Here is a 19331-nt window from a genome sequence, read left to right as displayed (position 1 = left end):
GTCTGTTTCAGAAAATGGGCCATCTAAGTCATCTTTCGCCACACTATCTAATTGGGGAATATTTAAATTAGCAAAAAAGTTGCAGAAATCTGCTTCAGTGGCCTTTACTTTACTAGAATGCAGTTCCTTATAGAAGTCTCTGAAGCAAGCATTTATCTCTCGGATTGGTTAGGAGTCTGCCTGATTTGGATTGTGTCCAATGAATGGCCTGTTTAGCCCTTTTGTCTTTAAGTTGGCTCGCTAGCAGTTTCTCTGGTTTGATTATTAATAAAAGACTACCAACACATTTATTAAGAATGGTGTTATGTTCATATTTCAATTTCAAGATCTTATTGTAATCAGCGGATGAGAGGGAAGATTTATAAGCCTCTTCCAGTACAGGAAGCATTTTTTCAATGTTCTTAAGGTGGTTGTTAAATTCTCTTTTCTTGGCTGATTCAAATGAGATAATGTGGCCCCTCATAACTACCTTGAAGGCCTCCCACAAAACAGAATCTGAGACTTCCCCATTATCATTTGTAACAAGAAATATGTCTATATGTGCATTCATATGCTCAATGAAAGACCATGAAAAAGCCACTCATAGCTACAAATAATGCTCAGGACAGCACCAAACTTCAGCAACAGTACAAATACGGTCCCAGCACATAGTTCGAGGCATCAAACATCTGCTAACTTAGCTGGATTTCTATTGAAAAGAGAACACAACTCACCCCTCTCCTGTAGCAGCTTGTCATTGTGGAGAAACCCTGATGAGTCGATTACCGAGTGCAGTTAGAAATGCTCAATTCCATTCTTTTCCCCGTCCACTCTTGATAATAACTGTTATAAACTGGTAGGCAAGACACATGTGGATTTGAAGTTTTATTGCCTTTATGTTCTTCCCCTTATTTTATTCCATTGATGGCATCCTTCACAAGTTGTCTTCATATTAATACTTCATGCTGAATATGCTTGTGATTTCACAGTTACATGCTGAATATGCTTGTGATTTCACAGTTCTGTATACAGTTTTCTAGTGACAAGTTAAAGCAGGCTGTCACCAGTTCATTTGTCTTTTTTATAATGCACGTGTTGTTTTGTCTGTTGTGCAGGCTTATCGCCTCAACAGGGCATCTGCAGAGCTGGCGAGGAAGGCAGCCGAAGATGTCACCAAGCAAACTGGTATGGTGAATTTTTAGTGTGACAGCAGCACATTGCTATCCTTATGTGTGCAACCTCAACTGTAATCTTTGTGTTATCAGGTTGTAAACGCTATGTGGCTGGGGCAGTGGGTCCCACCAATAAAACCCTGTCTGTATCTCCATCTGTGGAGAGACCTGACTTCAGGAATATCAGTAAGATGAATCAACAATTTCTTTTGTCTTTTGGCATTTTTGGACACTGTCACAAGTGACTGATTTAGGAGGGCAAGAGTTAGACAGGGACCTGGGGACATGCATAAGATTAAAGATAGATACCATTTCAGGAGCCACCGAATTTCGAGCCACCAACCTACAAAGAGAGCAACATGATAGATATGATTTTATGTTCATTATAACATTTAACTTTGACCCAACTAATGGTCACAGTAGTTCATTATGGTAGTGGCAGTGTTTGAATATCTTTGCGTAACTGTATGACTGGTGGTTAGTGTTGTTAGTTGTTTACATTAAATATTGATCCTCCTTGATTCAGTGTATCAACATTTGGGTAAGCAGATTTGAGACAGAGGGGTTCGTGATGTTTTATCCACCAAACTTGAACAAAACAAAAACAACTGCAGTAATAAAGATACAGGTGATCAAAAAAGCAGTATTCTACTCAACACCAGGATGCAAATGACAGTATTTTATAGCAACAGTTAAGTAATAGTTATAGTTTAACAGTTACTTTAAAAACAAGAAGGAGCGAACCACAGGTAGCTTCATCAGATTCACTCTATGCTCAGTTTAAAAAAATAAATTGATCTACCGTGTTTTGTTTTTGTTTTTTTTGTTGTTTTTTTTTTCCTGCACTGATATCACCCAGAAGAGAAGCACTGCTGTTCGTGGGGTGTCTTCTGTTTTAAAGATTAGATTTAAACACTGGGGGGTCAAAAAAATGTGGCTAATGTTAGATAATGCATAGTGTGCGGCGACTCTCTGCATGCTCAAAGTTGTTGCAACTTTGTCTCTTTTCTGGCAGTCTCACAGAGGGGATGAAGCAAAATAAAATCAGAGAAGAAAATAAAGCATTCTCATCAACTCTGCTGTGACTAATGCAGGAAGAGACCGTAGTAGCTTTGCATTAACATAGACTTTTTAATTTCTCCTCTCTGGCAGCTAACACAAAACACAGACGTTCAGCCTGACTTTTGCAATCTGAATTTATTCAGAAATTTTTAAGGCTGACTAATGCATCCCTAACAGCATGCACTTTTCTTTGGCAACTGTAACATTCTGGTTGTTCTCCTAAACTCTCACCCCCTCCATACAACATGTATTTTCAGTTGGAGCAGCTGATATTTTGATGTGACAGTAGAAAAAGAACAGTTGTTAATAATAATCTTTATGATGGCTGAAATTTAGCCCTTCATTTTCAGTGTGCTGGAATTGTTGTCACCAATTGGGACACTTGAAAGGAACCGATGCATAATTAATGTAGTAACACATGAGCTTTTCTTACCATGACAGTCGAAATGTCTGATGTTTGAAAAAATGCACGTTGATCTTCCCCAACATGTAAACGAGTATCATTGCAATGTAATGTGCAATGTACACGTGTGTGTGTGTGTGTGTGTGTGTGTGTGTGTGTGTGTGTGTGTGTGTGTGTGTGTGTGTGTGTGTGTGTAGCATTTGATGCACTTGTTGAAGCCTACACAGAGCAGGTCAGAGGTCTATTAGATGGAGGTGCAGACATCCTTCTGGTGGAAACCATCTTTGACACTGCCAACGCTAAGGTAGCTCTCACCTGATTGGCTTACACATGTTAACTAATCAATGTCTTGTCTTTTGTGTGGTTCTGTATGAAAGCAGTAATTACAGAAAAGCTAAAGTTGATAGAATGAGGTTTACGTATTTCAGGCTAAGGTATACTGTAACAGATGTCATCTGTTACATAGTCCCTATACTAACAGTGTTCACCTGCTCTCACATTGCTGTTATAAATGGAATCATTGTCAATATAACTTTGATTTTTTGACACAAAAAATAACAGAAACCTTCTTAATGTTAAAGTGAAAGATTTCTACAAAGTAATGTCAGTTAATTGAAATGTAAAAGTATCCACCCCCTTCAAGTCAGTATTTAGTAGAAGCACTTTTGGCCTCAATCACAGCACTGAGTCTGCGTGGATCGGTCTTAATCAGGCTTGCCCATCTGGATGCTGTGATTTTATTATTATTTTTTTTTAAATCCATTCTTCTTTGTAAAACTGCTCCAGCTCTGTCAAGTTGCACCGAGATCAGACATGAACAGCTGTTTTCAAGTCCAGGGCAAGGCAAGTTTATTTGTATAGCGCATTCAGACACAAGGCAACTCAAAGTGCTTTACAGGGGCATCAGCATTACATTGAAAAAAAGTAAATTAGCATTTAAAATACATTAACAGACATCAAGAAACAAAACAAAAAGACAAGACTAGAAAATAAAATTCACAGTGCAGTGCAAATCCTTGAAATAGCGTCACTGAAAAGCAGTGGCAAACAGAAAAGCCAGCTAAAAATTTCTTTATTGGATTGAGGTCTGTGCTTTGACCCGCCTACTCCAGAACATTCACTTTGTAATATTAAAACCATGTCTGTGTAGCTTTTCCTGTGAGCTATGGGTCATTGTCTCCCAAGTTGTTGTCCCAAGTCTGCCTTGTGTTAAGATAGCAGGCGAGGCAGAGATAAGTGTACCCACCAAGGCGGAAAATCGGCGGACCAAAACAGACCCCCAATTTGCTGCCCTCTGTCTAAAACCGCGGACCGAGCCACCAAAAAGACAGGCAAATTCGCGGCTTGGTGCTCTGTCTAAAAATGGCTAGTGTCTAGTCTGATGGACAAAAAGCTCCATTTGGTCTTATCGGACCAAGGAACCCTCTTCCATTGGACCTTGGAGTCTCCCACATGCCTTTAGATGAACTCTAGTCAAGATTTAATGAGCTTTCTTCAACAGTGGCTTTCTTTTTGCCGCTCTCCCATAACGCTTTGACTGGTGAAGAACCCAGGCAACAGTTATTGTATGCTGTCTATCTCCCATCTCAGATGCTGAATCTTTTAACTCCTTCAGAGTAGTCATATGTGTCTTGATGGCCTCCCTCAGTAGTCACCTTCTTGCACCATCACTCAGTTTGTGAGGACGGCCTCCTCTAGGCAGATTTACACATATGCCATATTCCTTCCATTTTTTAGTCATGGATTTATCTGAACTCAGGGGATTTAAATCCCTGAGTTCAGTGAAGTTGAAATGTTTTTGTGTACACCCCATAGAAGAGAATAGAATCACTTTATTGATCCCAGACTGGGAAATGATTTTGTTACAGCAGTGGTGGGTCTGCAAAAAAAACTTTGTACATAACATAAATAGAAAGTAAGATATACACACTGTACATATACAGTGAAAACTATACTATAAACAATAATACTATACACAACTATACCAGAAATAGACAATTCCTATGAATGTGCAATAGCAGAACCACAGGTAAAATGAATAGATAAATAGACTTAAAAGAACATAGAATATGCAGATGTAAACATGTAATGTAACATGTAACATGAGTAAAAACAATAGATCAGATTACTCTTTCAGGTAGAAGTGAAAGTGTTGTTATGTAATGAAATGGCTTGTGGCAGGAAAGATTTCCTGTATCTATTGCTGTAACAGCGAAGCTGAAGCAGCCGCTGGAGAAGGTGCTTTGCTGTCTGACCATTGTGAGGTGGAGACGGTGGAGAGGATTATCCATGATGGATAACAGTTTTTTCAGTGTCCTCCTGTCCACCACAGCCTCCAGAGTGTCCTGTTTGCAGTCAATCACAGAGCCAGCCTTCCTGATGAGTTTATTAAGTCTGTTGGTGTCACTGGCTCCGATGCTGCTTCCCCAACAAACCACAGCAAAGAAAAGTACACTGGCCACCACAGACTGATAAAAGATCTCCAACGTCTTGCTACACACGTTGAAGGATCTCAGCTACCTCAGGAAGTTAAGTCTGCTCATCCCCTTCTTGTAGACAGCTTCAGTGTTAGAGCTCCAGTCCAGTTTGTGGTTGATGGTAACACCTAGGTACTTATAATCCTCCACTGCCTCCACATCCTTTCCAAGAATGCACAGTGGTTGGAAAGCTGTCCTCCTCTTCCTCCTAAAATCTATCACCATCTCTCTGGTCTTGCTGATGTTCAGCCGCAGGGGATTCTGTCCAGTCCGCTCCACAAATTTGTCTACTAGTGCCCTGTACTCCTCCTCCCATCCCTCACTTATACACCCAACAACAGCTGAGTCGTCAGAAAACTTCTGCTGGTGACACTACCTGGTGTTGTACTGAAAGTCAGTGGTGTATAAGGTAAACAGGAAAGGAGACAGTACAGTCCCCTATGGAGCTCCGGTATCACTAACCACCGCATCAGACAGAACACTGCCCATATGAACAAACTGTGGCCTACCTGTCAGGTAGTCAGTAATCCAGGAGATCATTGTGTCGTCTACACCCATTACCTGCAGCTTCTCCCCCAGTAGCAGTGGCTGAATGGTGTTAAAAGCACTGGAGAAATCAAAGAATGTGATTCTCACAGTACCTCCTCGACCATCAAGGTGCGAATGGGCTTGTTGCAGCAGGTAGATGACAGTGTCATCAATTCCCAAGAGGGCCTGGTAAGCAAATTGCAGAGGGTCTAGCAGGGCTTCCACCTATGGCCTCAGGTTGGCCGAGCCCAATCTCTCCAGCACCATCATCACATAAGATGTGAGGACCACTGGTCGGTGGTCATTGAGGTCCGATGGTGTCGACTTCTTTGGAACAGGAACCAGGCAGGACGTATTCCAAAGCACTGGTATTGTCTCCTGACCCAGGTTCAGTACATGTGTTGTAGGACAGGAGACAGCTGGCTGGCCCATGTCTTCAGGATCCTGGGACTGATACTGTTGGGGCCTGCAGCCTTCTGCTGGTGGAGTCTCGAGAGGAGAGGAGGAGGAGAAGTGTTGCACAGGAGAGCTCACATCAGTGAGGGGGGAGGGGAGGAAGCATATGGGGCAGTGAGGGTGTGTGGGGGTCTGGAGGTGTCGGGGAGAGGACAGAAGGCTGTGAGCTGAACCTATTGAAGAAACTCTTCAGCTCATTTGCCCTCTCCAAGCTGCCTGATGACTGTCTGCCGCTCACCTTACACCCAATGATCTGTTTCATTATAGTCCACACATCCCTCACATTGTTCTGCTAGAGTTTGGCCTCCAGCTTCCTCCTGTAGGTGTCATTAAAGGCCCTCAGCATATCCCTGAGTTCATGCTGCACTCTCCTCAGTTCTGCCCTGTCTCCAGACCTGAACGCCCTCTTCTTCTTGTTAAGAAGAGCTTTCAGGTCATTGATGATCCACGGCTTATTATTAGGGAAGCAACGTACAGTCCGGGCTCGCACAGTGGTGTGTTTACAGATGTATTCTGTGATGCAGTCGGTCATGCTGTCGAGATCCCAGGAACTGTAGCATCCTTAGCATTTGCATACAAAAGACACAGTGTGTTATCCTCTCTGGTGGGAGAGGTGACATTTTGAGAGGGTTTTGTCCCGTGAGACGTGATTAAAATCCCCAGTGATGACAATAAAGGCGTTAGGATGCTGTGTCTGTATCTGGGACCAAAACAGAGACCTCATGTTCCTCATGACGATCGCTGGTACAGCCGATCTGTGTCTCCTCTTCTTTGCCCTCCGTTTCTCTGGCTCTGCAGCCCCGGCGTCTCTTCTGCAGCTCCTTCAGGACCTCAGGCCTGGCTCCGGGCAGCAGTGCAGGTTAACTCAGCAGTGCAGGTTTACACAGCACAGTCAGCTGGTCACGTGTGTAAACAATGCACTCAATGATAAGCTCCTGACCCTCCGTTGACAGAAACATCATACAAAATGCAAAATGCCAGAAAAGTTTTTTAAAAAAATTGAGAAAAAAATAAAAGTGTCTGTCTTCTCACAGACTCTGGAGAAGAGCTGACAAAATTACCAAAATTTCACAGCCAAAATCAAAACAAAACAACAAAATATATATATTTATGTGTATATGTGTGTGTATATATGTATATATGTGTACGTGTGTGTATATAGATATATATGTTAGTATATGTATTTATATATGTGTATATGTATAGATATATATGTATACAGATAAACTGAAAGCTGCTGTTAAAGGATTATGTAACCTGATGTTGTATGTAATGTGACTGATCTCTACTGTCTCTATGTATGTTTCCCTCCACAGGCTGCCTTATTTGCCATCGACCTGCTGTTTGAAAAGAGCTATGAAAGAAAACCTGTATTTGTACGTCATGAACATTCATTTACAATATCTTTGCTGATTTCTGATAATTCCTACATGGGGTGGAGTGGTTGTAGTCATTGGGATGGCAAATGAACATACACAGTTAATGTAAAAATTAGGGATGTCCCACTCAGGTTTTTTTTTTATTTTTTATTTTTTTTTTTTTTTACACCTCGATCCTATCCGAGTCCTTAGTATCTGCCGATACTGAGTCCCGATCCAATACTTAGCCTTAACTAATATTTTCCTGGATGATACAGCCACATGGATGCATTGCTTGTCTATTTCACACACGTTCCGCATCTCCTCGGTTGCCTGTTTTACATGATCTTCTGTATGAGACCCATATATAAATATGTCCATCAGTTGGTTGAGTTCAAAGGTATTTTAATGTGTTACTTGCTGTCTTGTCCCACTTTATGTATAGATCTCAGGTACCATTGTTGACCGGAGTGGGCGAACTCTGTCCGGTCAGACAGGTGAAGCCTTTGTAGTGAGTGTATCACATGCTAAACCTCTATGGTGAGTTATTACACATCACTGATATAGCTACACTTGCTTTTATAAAACAATGACACAAATGAATTCTGAAAACAACTTCTGAATAATAACTTTGTGCTTCTGCTACTATCTCTGTGTTGCAGTATTGGTCTGAACTGTGCCTTGGGGGCAACAGAAATGAGACCATTCATTGAGGCCATAGGAAAAAGCACTACAGCTTTTGTTATCTGTTATCCAAATGCAGGTATCTCTCACTTAATCTAAAAAAACAGCCTATCTTGAGTACAGCACAGTCCAGAAGTGTGTGTTTGAAATTTCATGAAGTCCAAATCTTACCTTCAAATACCTTGTACATACAAACTATTGGGCTCCTCTGCATATATATGGTATATTAGAAAGACTGATTACAGCAGGTGAACAGAAGGGACAGGGTCCCAAGATTGCCAGTCTCCATACCATAACTTTTTCAGTGTTGTATTCCACTCAAATTGATACTTTAAAAAAAGCCTTTTCAAGTTAGAATTCAAATTGAGTTTTTAATTGTAAATTATACTTTTACTTTTTTGGCTGGCCTGCAATAACGGAGCCAGCCCTGCTAATGCATGTGTACATGACTGAGTGACTGAGTGGGCATCACAACTAAAGGATCGTGATCAGATCCCACCTACCCATTCTATATGCAATTAAACCTGTAGGTCACCGTGTAAAAAATGTCAAATCAGTTTCCATCAAAGAAAAACACATCTTCATGTGAAGTTTGCCGAATTAACAGGAAGGTCCAAATATTAAAGAATGATTTGTAATGAATGTGTCTCAAAGTTTATGAAGTTAACTGGATAACTCACAAAATGTATGTTGTTTTCAAGGGACTTTCTCCATGGAGTCAAAGAAGAACACTTTATTGGCAACTTTTGTCTCTTTTGTATATTTAATGTAAATTATTAAATCATTTAATACAATTCCACTATTCCAATAGCTGTTGGGGGGAGTTTCAGAGCAGTCAAAGTGTCCTCTCTGTGGAAGGTAGTCTTTGGTCATAAATTTGCTCTCAATTGCAGCTAGGGGAGCTAATCAGTAGATCTCAGCAACAAATTTTTTTAGGCTATAGCTGTCACAAGAAATCTGTGAATGCATTGACAAGTATTTTAAAGTTGCACAAGTATTTTAAATCCAGGAATTCAAATCGAAAACTCTACCAGTGACTTACAAATTGGCCACATTTTTGGATCTTGACCAGACACAGTCGCAGCATATACACAGTTTTGACCTAGTCTTGTTAATTGATAAAATGATAATTAAATTTGCCTAACTGGGGAGGGAGCCATGTGAGGGGTTGGAGCACAACAGCTGACCAATCAGGGCATCAGACACATGTGGCTTTTAAATCAGTTTATTTATTAATTATAATAACATTGTAGAAGGCTATAATAACTCCATTGCCACACTTCAAACTTCATACAAAGTGCTATATATTTCTATATATTAGTTTCAAATTGCAAAGGTAAAAAAATATAAATGAACAGGGACATCTACCACAATCCAATGATACCCAACTATCAAGAGGAAAAACTATAACCACAGAAATCACCAGAGTCTCACACAGATAGCATATATTATAAGAGTGTTTAGTTTTGGGTGAAGCCTGTGACACACTGCCTACCTGAGTAGGGTGAGTGGGTCAAACTAAAGTTCAAGCCAGAAAGACAGGGCCGGCAATAGGAGCGCACTAGGAGCAACGCCGTATGCACAGTAGTTCCGTGAGGTAGAGGTAGGCGGTGTCCCTTGGGCTTCAGTACATGTTACCACACTGTCCAAATGGACATAAGTCCTTTTTAGTATCCCTGAAATTCTTCTGCTGCTCTGTCTAAGCAGCCTGAGCACACACTGACCTGTGGCCTCATTTCAGTTGCATCATGTTGATCATGTAATGATATCATGATATTTGTGTGTGTCTGATCTTTATCCTGTTAGGTCTTCCCAACACATTTGGAGGGTATGATGAAACTCCACAAGTAACAGCATCCAAATTAAAGGTTGTATTCTATTCTCTAATTTATCTTGAGGACTGATGTTTAAATGTTGAGATATATATCAGCATGATGCTGAAGAAGTCCATGTTGAAAAATGGTTGATTCTGACAACATGGCCGTTAGGCTCGTGCAAAATCGTGCAGCATGGAAGCTCTCCATTGCAATATTCGTTCAGATGTGGGACTGTGAGGGGCTGTCTTAGTTGACTTTTGCTGCTTGTGATATTCTTGTACCTATATTTTTAGCAAATATTTCACATATTTTATAATATAGCTTACAATGCACTCTTAGATAGGAGGCTTTCTTCTATTTTACTCTGATAAACATGAAGCATACCAGCATCTGATCTATCCTCGAGATCCTGGCTAAAGACATGAATGAGGTGAAAAACGAGTCGAGTCTTTGAACAAAACTGTTTACAACCTCGGCGGTAGGATCACTGAATCTGAAGAGCCAATCTCATGTTAGAGAATGAAGAAGCTAATGCTAACCCAGTCATGAAAAACAGAACCAGCAGTTTCGGGGAAAAGTGACGGCACTGGAGGGAATTTCCCGATGCCAGAATATCAGAATCTCTGGTGTTAGTGAGGGAATAGAGGGCTGAGATTTGGAAAGATGCTTTAAAACTCTGTTGAATGAGGCACTGGACATTGAAGCCGCCACCGCGTCGGCCTGGCGAAAACGTTTTTTCAGCGGCTCGGAAGCAACGGATTGGCCCGCTTAGGACGGCGGGGGACAGGTGCCACTCAACAAGGGTGAAAAAAGGATGAATCTGTCTCTCATGGATTAATCTAAATAAATGAACTGACTCATGATCACCACTTACAATGTGGAGGACAACTGGACTCAGATGGAGGTTTTATTTTGGATGAGTGCCTTTTTTTCTCTCAGGATACACTCATGGCCATTATTTTTTTTGTTCTTAACTGAACGGGTAAGATATGATTTAATTTACTTTATACACCCACGTAACTCCAACGATACTGAATGCGTGAAGGTGTCAACCTGTGTTATGGTGGTGGTTTGATTTCAGACATAAACCTTTAGTTCTCCTGCAGTTTGAGAGCGATCTAAGTAAACTCAACGACTTTATTAACCTGTGTGATGTGGATGAACGAGGGTTGGGAATGGGCAAGTTAGGAGGAGAGCCATAAATGGGATCCTTGAGTACTGCTGACCTGCAGTAATCTTGTTTATTGGGTCATCGTTCAGCTCAATGCTTCCAGCCGTTCATGCTGTTATTTTCTTTTTTGTTTGTTTTATTGTGCCTACAATGTTGTAGAATTACGCTTATTTTGACCAATGATTCATACCAGGAAATTAGTTAGCTCTATGTGGATTGGACAGACCGCTCTGTGGGCGTTGCTGCCTATTAAGACAAATATAATAAAACACTGCCAGATGACTATGTCTAAAATAGTGTCATGGAATATAGCAGGTTGCCACAGTGTTGTGAAAAGGAAAAAGATACTCACCTATTTGAAACTGAAGAAAACCAACTTCATTTTTATTCAGGAGATGCATTTAAATGATGATGAATCTGTAAAATTAAAAAGGGATTGGGTGGGTCAAGTTTATTTTAGCACTTATTCCAATAAGAGGGGTGATCATATTGGTTAGGAAGAACATAGATTTTCGAGTACTGAAACATTACTCTCATCAGCAAAGTAGATGGGTAATTTTGGATGCTGTGTTAGATTGTCAGAAAATAACTTTTATGCCTTGTTTATACGCCTAACACGTCACAACAAGAGTTGTGCAATATAGTAAGGAGTATAGGGAATGATAACATCATAATTACAGGAGACTTTAACCAGATTAGGGTGTTTATTTGGATAAATCCTCACAACCTAAGCCAGTTAATGACCCAGCATGCGCGGCTGTAGATGTGATGATGGATCCTGATTCCTGATCTCCCACTCGCTGGTGAGTCAGACTCTGAGTGATGCAATTGGCAACATGATTTTAACTGACCATGCTCCAGTGGATATAGTCTATAATCTATTACAGAAAATACAACTCTACGATGAGGTGGCGCTTAAATACAGTTAGTAAATACAGAGCTGATGGCTACAGTTATTACTAATGGTGTGATGTCACCTTCATTCAAACTTAGTTGTGGCACTAGACAGGGTTTGGCCCTGTCGCTGCTGATATTTGAACATTAACGGGGTTCAAATGGGCCATGAATTACATAAGCTTTTTTGATACGCTGATGACATTCTTTTGATTACAAGTAACCCAAACATGGCAGTATGCAAGATCTCCTCCATTTAACTGATAAAAATTATGTACGGCCAAGTGGAGGTTTATGATTGTCGCAGATACAGTGGTATCATTATGTCTTTTCACTCTCCCAGTTAGCTAAGATAAATAATCTGTGGGAGCCGGTGCCTTCCTGGGTTAAAATAGAAGAGGAACTGGTGGCCAAACTCCCTTGAGGTGTTTTTTTACTCAGATGGGAAGACCCGTACCCTTTAAGGATCCAGTTTTGATCTTTTGTACAAGAAACCTGGATGAGTGCTAAAATGTATGAAATGTTGCCCCAATCTTATCCCTAAATCCTCTGTTATGTATAACATGAAAATACTAATTGGCAAAAAACCTAGCTGGAATAAACTTGCAGGTGTTTGTGGGCTGCCGCAATCTTCTCCATCTGTCCGTCCCCCGGCTGACAGTACTGTTGTGTAAGAACAGTGACGTTTTGTCACCATGAGTACCATGCAACATGTAAGGGATAATGCCCGACGAGGTATCCATAAACAGAAGTTAATGGATGATGTGAAGGCCTAAGAACCGTCCGACGCGCAGCCTTTAGTCAGCCGCGACTAGCAGAGACAACCATGTTGCTGCTAATCAGTGTGCTTGCAGCAGCAGGGCATTATAATTGATTACTTGTGTTGTTGTTGTGAATCTACGGCTGTAGCAAATGATATATATGATATATCAAATGATATATAGCGCATTTCATTACTTATGGGAAACGTTTCAAGAGCAACAGGCTTGCCTCCAGGCAGCACAGCACAAGGGAGAAGTGGGTGTAATCCGGAAGACGTAGCTGGTGCTGGAGCCAGGTCAAACCAACCAATAGAAACTCTCCTCTCATCCATCAGTGTAGGCCCCGCCCATCAACTGCAGTTGAATTTGCAAGCAAAACTTTAGAACTTGCAAGCAAAGAGGACTGATTTGCAAACAAAACTTTGTAACTCACAAAGAGGACTGATTTGCAAGCAAAGGTTTTTAACTTGAAAGCAAAGAGGACTGATTTATAAGCAAAATGGTCATATGTTTTTACTTACAAACATTAGTTTTGATTAAAGTTGAAGAAATATGGTCTCTCATTTTTTTTTCAATTGCAACCTATTCTGTTTTGATCTCAAAAAAAAAAAAAAAAGATTGCCACTTGCTCTGTTTTGCTCTCAAATCTCATTTTTGGTTTCAAATCTATTTTATTTGATTGAATAATAAAGGAACAAAATTCTCTCCGTAATACTGTGAAGTCCTCAACAGTGACTGACAGGCCCATGCAAGGGCAGACTTTCCCTGGGATGAAGAAGAGTTCAGTTTTATTAAAGTTGAGTTTGAAGTGATGCGCAGCTGTCCAAGTGGAGATGTCTGCCAGACACTCCAAGATGGGTGTTGCAGCATTGGTGTCAGAGGAGGATGGGGGTAAAAGAGAGGAACAGTTGGTCCGCATAAAAGTGGTGAGAGAATTCATGTGATGTGATTGCCGAGCCTAGTGATCTAGTGTATAGTGGAAACAAGCGGTCCTAATACTGAGCCTTGAGGGACACCAGTTTCCAGAAAGCAGGGCTTTGACAAGGAGCCATTCATTGTGATCTGAGAGATGCAATTTTTCAGGTATGATGTGAACCAGGTTAGATCAGAGTCAGTGATGCCAACTTCAGCCAGAGTGGGCAGGAGGATTTGGAGTTTGACCCATTAACACTGCTGTTTTGATGCGGGGATCTCCGCCCCTGTGTGAAATTTTGTTCCCGCACAGATACGCCTCTGGAGGTAGTTTCAGAGGAGCAGCATTACCGAACCAGGGTGAATGGATAAGCCAGCATCGCGTAGCGAGGGTGTGTCGATCGGACAGTCTGATAACTACACAGGTCCCTCACTCATAGGGATGCGCATCGTTAACCGATTTCATTTGGGAACCTGTTCCGAGTCAAAAGATTCTTTGGAATCGCTAACAAAAACCCTTTACTGTTCCGCTATCGATTCTTTCTGGGCTGCGCCGCCACTGTAAACAAACGTACCCCACTCGCAAATTTGCGATGACGTCACACACGCAAGCTGCTGCAGAGCAGAAGTGAGCTGAGCTACTAAATGTGATGCACTGTGCAGATATGTCATCCCGGCAAAAACGATCCAAAGTCTGGCTGCATTTCACAAAGAAGGACAACACCTCAGGGATCGTCACCTGTAGTACCTGTAAGAGGGATCTGTGCACCAAAGGCTGTAATACAACTAATATGTCCAAGCATTTGGCCATACAGCATGGCATTATACTCCAGCAATGCTGTGTGTTTGACACACTTAGGAACACCAGTGCTAGCACTAGCACAGCAGGTAGTCAGGCTGCTTCTGGCTCTGGTAGTCAGTCTGCAGATAACATCAGTGGCAGTGCAGCAGGAGGACCTTGTTTAGCCCCCAGCCAATAGCCACTTGACTTGTGGACCCATCCATCCATCCATCCATCCATCTTCTTCCGCTTATCCAAAACCGCGGGGGCAGCTGTCTGAGCAGGGACACCCAGACTTCCCTCACCCTGGACACTTCCTCCAGCTCTTCTGGGAGGATCCCAAGGCGTTCCCAGGCCAGCTGGGCGACATAGTCGCTCCAGCGTGTCCTGGGTCTTCCCTCGGGGTCTCCTCCCCGCCAACCCCTCCTCCCCCAGGAACACCTCCCGAGGAAGGCGTCCCGGGGGCATCCGAAACAGATGCCCGAGCCACCTCAACTGGCTCCGCTCGATGTGGAGGAGCAGCGGCTCTACTCCGAGCTCCTCCTGGGTGACAGAGCTCCTCACCCTATCTCTAAGGGAGCGCCCTGCCACCCTGCGGAGGAAACTCATTTCAGCCGCTTGTATCCGGGATCTTATTCTTTCGGTCATGACCCAAAGTTCATGACCATAGGTGAGGGTAGGAATGTAGATTGACCGGTAAATCGAGAGCTTCGCCTTTCGACTCTGCTCTCTCTTCACCACGACAGACCGGTATAACGACCGCATTACTGTGGGCGCCTGTCAATCTCACGCTCCATCCTTCCCTCACTCGTGAACAAGACCCCAAGATACATAAACTCCTCCACCTGAGGCCCTTAACACAGGGTCTCCGACCCCGTACTCCCGGAGCACCTCCCACAGAATGCCACGAGGGACACGGTCGAATGCTTTCTCCAAGTCCAAAAAACACATGTGGACTGGTTGGGCAAACTCCCATGAACCCTCGTGCACCCTGCGGAGGGTATGGAGCTGGTCCAGTGTTCCGCGGCCCGGACGAAAACCGCATTGTTCCTCCTGGATCCGAGGTTCGACTATCAGCCGAATTCTCCTCTCCAGTACCCTGGAATAGACTTTCCCAGAGAGGCTGAGGAGTGTGATCCCCCGATAGTTGGAACACACCCTCCGGTCCCCCTTTTTAAAAAGGGGGACCACCACCCCGGTCTGCCAGTCCAGAGGCACTGTCCCCGACTGCCATGCAATGTTGCAGAGACGTGTCAACCAAGACAGCCCTACAACATCCAGAGACTTGAGGTACTCAGGCCGGATCTCATCCACCCCCGGTGCTTTGGCACCAAGGAGCTTCCCGACTACCTCAGTGACCTCGGCTTGGGTGATGAATGAGTCAACCTCTTAGTCCTCAGCCTCTGCTTCCTCTATGGAAGACATGTCAGTGGGATTGAGGAGATCCTCGAAGTATTCCTTCCACCGCCCGACAATGTCCCCAGTTGAGGTCAACAGCTCCGCACCTCCACTGTAAACAGTGTTGGTGGAGGACTGCTTCCCCCTCCTGAGGTGCCGGATGGTTTGCCAGAATTTCCTCGAGGCTGACCGATGGTCCTCCTCCATGGCCTCTCCGAACTTTTCCCAGACCCGAGTTTTTGCTTCCGCGACTGTCCGTGCTGCTGCTCGCCTGGCCTGCCAGTACCCGTCAGCTGCTTCAGGACTCCCCCGGGCCAACCAGGTTTGGTAGGACTCCTTCTTCAGCTTGACAGCATCCCTTACTTCCGGAGTCCACCACCTTTGTTCAGGGATTGCCGCCACAACAGGCACCGGAGACCTTACGGCCACAGCTCCAGACAGCCGCGTCAACAATAGAAGTGGAGAACACGGTCCATTCGGACTCAATGTCCCCAGCCTCCCTCGGGATCAGGTCCAAGCTCTCCCGGAGGTGGGAGTTAAAGACCTCTTTGACAGAGGGTCCTGCCAGACGTTCCCTGCAGACCCTCACAATACGTTTGGGTCTGCCAGGTCTGTCCAGCTTCCTCCCCTGCCAACGGATCCGACTCACCACCAGGTGGTGATCAGTTGACAGCTCAGCCCCTCTCTTCACCCGAGTGTCCAAGACATACGGCCGGAGGCCAGATGACACGACCACAAAGTCGATCATTGACCTCCGGCCTAGGGTGTCCTGGTGCCATGTGCACATATGGACACCCTTATGCTTGAACATGGTGTTCATTATGGACAAACTGTGACTAGCACAGAAGTCCAGTAACAAAACACCACTCTGGTTCAGATCGGGGAGGCCGTTCCTCCCAATCACATCCCTCCAGGTAGCACTGTCACTGCCCACGTGACCGTTGAAGTCCCCCAGAAGAACGACGGAGTCCCCGGTTGGAGCACCCTCCAGTACCCCTCCCAGGGACTCCAAGAAGGCCGGGTACTCTGCACTGCTGTTCGGCCCATAAGCCGAAATAACAGTGAGAGACCTATCCCCGACCCGAAAGCGCAGGGAAACGACCCTCTCATTCACTGGGGTAAACTCCAACACATGGTGGCTGAGCCGAGGAGCTATAAGCAAGCCCACACCAGCTCGCCGCCTCTCACCGCGGGCAACTCCAGAAAAGAAGAGAGTCCAGCCTCTCTCAAGGAGTTCGGTTCCAGAGCCCAGACTGTGCGTAGAGGAGAGCCCGACTATCTCTAGCCGGTACCGCTCAACCTCTAGCACCAGCTCAGGCTCTTTCCCCCCCAGTGAGGTGACATTCCATGTCCCCATGGCGAGAGTCACCGTCCGGGGATTGGGTCGCCGGGGCCCCCGCCCACGACCGCCACCCAAATCACACCGCACCCGCCCCTTCTGAACCCTCCTTCGAGTGGTGAGCTCACTGGAGGGCGGGCCCACGTCGCTCCTTCGGGCTGCGCCCGGCCGGGTCCCATGGGCAAAGACCCGGCCACCAGGCACTCGCCTGTGGGCCCCAACCCCAGGCCTGGCTCCAGGGTGGGGCCCCGGTAACGCCGATCCGGGCGACGTAAGCGTCCTTGATTGATTGTCTGTCAATAGGGGCTATTGAACCGATCTTAGTCTGACCTGTCACCTAGGACCTGTTTGCCTTGGGAGACCCTACCAGGGGCATTAAGCCCCGGACAACATAGCTCCTAGGATCATTCAGGTGCTCAAACTCCTCCACCACGATAAGGTGCCGGTTCAAGGAGGAGACTTGTGGACCCATTTTACTCATTTGAGTATTGTTTATCTGTTTATTGAGGACTCATTTGAGTATTGTTTATTCTCAGCAGTGAATTATTAAGATTTATGTTAGTAAACCTGAGATTTATTTGAATAAATCGGGTTGTATTCTTATCTCTACTCATGTACTACTTGGTTTTCAGCCTATTTGGGAATCGATAAGAGAATCGATAAAACCGGATCGATAAGCAGGAATCGTTAAAGCATCAGAATTGCTAAATCCTTATCAATATACATCCCTACTCACTCAACTTAATAAAGAGAAATGTCCCACAGAGCAAAGTTACAGGACCAAACAAAAGTAACCTAGTAACTGTCTTTGGCACCTTGTATGAAGAAAAAATACCGCAGATATGCGCAGAGTGTCAGTTCTACCAACTCTTCGTCACATTTCGGCCCAAAAAAAGCATCTGTCACAGGCAAAAATACTTTCAATTGCCAAGTATTTGTGTTGAAAAAAATTCAACGCAACGGTCAACCCTCCCAACCGGGACTTCAGTGAACTTTGCCCCAGAAAACAGCCTCCTTCTCTCGATTTACAGCGTAAGACAGTATTTATGTAATTTAGAGCGAAAAACGTAACTTTGTCACATTTCAGGATGTTTGGTTGGTCCTGATCTCAATCACAACACATTATAAAAGCATCCATATGATTGAAAACCGTCAGTGGGTTTAGATTGACAGGGGAAACACTTTGAAAAAACACAAACTTCATCATCATTAGGCGTACTGTCATGCCTCTTTAGGAGCCACAGTGCCCGCTTTCTGTGTGAGTGTGAAAAGGGCTACTATGAGGAGGGCTGTCTCAATGGAGTGAGCAGTCTTGAAGCCTGACTGATTAGGGTCAAGGAGGTTGTTTTGTGAAAGATAGATAGACAGTTGGTTTGTAGATGGTGTGTTCCAAGGTTTTAGAGAGGAATCAAAGAAGAGATTCAGGTCTGTAGATGTCAGCTGAGTCCAGGGTGGGTTTTCTTTAGGAGTGGATTTACTGTAGCTGTCTTGAAAGAATGGAAAGAATTGGAATAAGGCCTAAAGTGAGGGAGGAGTTGATCAGGGTGGTGAAGAATGGCGTCGTGTGAGATGTTTTGGAGAAGAGATGGGGGAATTGAATCAAGGGAACAGGTGGTGGCACGGTTGGTAATTTACTTTCTTGGGAAAGGAAGTTGCAAAGTCATCAGTAGTGAGGGAGGAAAGAGGGGAAGGGTTAGGAGGGGTGAGGAGAGAAAAGGACCAAGAGAATAGTTTTCTGGAGTTGGAAGCAGAGGAGTTGATCTCTGAAAGGTAGAAAGCAGTTGAGGTCAGAGAGGAGGTGGGGATAGTGAGCAAGGTCATCAAGATGACATTCGTTCCGCTACAGAAAGTGTCTCTGCAATATATTCTGGGAAAGCTGCAAAGGAAATCAGGGCTGGATCCTCTCGTCACCTTGTGAATCCTTCTGCCTCGTAAGATAAACTGATCTGAGCAGCAGGACTATTTACCATGTTCTGATGTGATATTCATCTTCTCATTGTATCACATCTCATCAAAAGGAACGCTAACCCACATTTCCCTAAAAATGTAGAAGTATTCTTATGATTGTACACTTAAGGCCATACACATCAGTGTGTTTTATTGTGTCTTTATTCCTTTCTCTGTGTGTTGGTGTGGTTG

The 19331-nt window shown here is 44.0% G+C and overlaps 1 protein-coding gene across 1 annotated transcript in view; it reads left to right on the top strand.

The window, feature by feature from the left end:
• Positions 1–19331, top strand: part of mtr (5-methyltetrahydrofolate-homocysteine methyltransferase) — a 110337-nt gene that overhangs the window by 27353 nt on the left and 63653 nt on the right. Inside the window, exons 4-10 of the mRNA XM_037080390.1 lie at positions 1095–1164; positions 1245–1337; positions 2814–2920; positions 7394–7453; positions 7881–7975; positions 8098–8198; positions 9926–9987. Coding sequence (XP_036936285.1) covers positions 1095–1164; positions 1245–1337; positions 2814–2920; positions 7394–7453; positions 7881–7975; positions 8098–8198; positions 9926–9987 — 588 coding nt within the window. The remainder of the gene's footprint in view (positions 1–1094; positions 1165–1244; positions 1338–2813; positions 2921–7393; positions 7454–7880; positions 7976–8097; positions 8199–9925; positions 9988–19331) is intronic.

Source organism: Acanthopagrus latus, chromosome 20 (assembly GCF_904848185.1).
Source record: "Acanthopagrus latus isolate v.2019 chromosome 20, fAcaLat1.1, whole genome shotgun sequence".
NCBI lineage: Eukaryota > Metazoa > Chordata > Actinopteri > Spariformes > Sparidae > Acanthopagrus > Acanthopagrus latus.
Note: the sequence above shows the minus strand (reverse complement) of the source record. Positions and strands in the feature narration are given on the sequence as shown.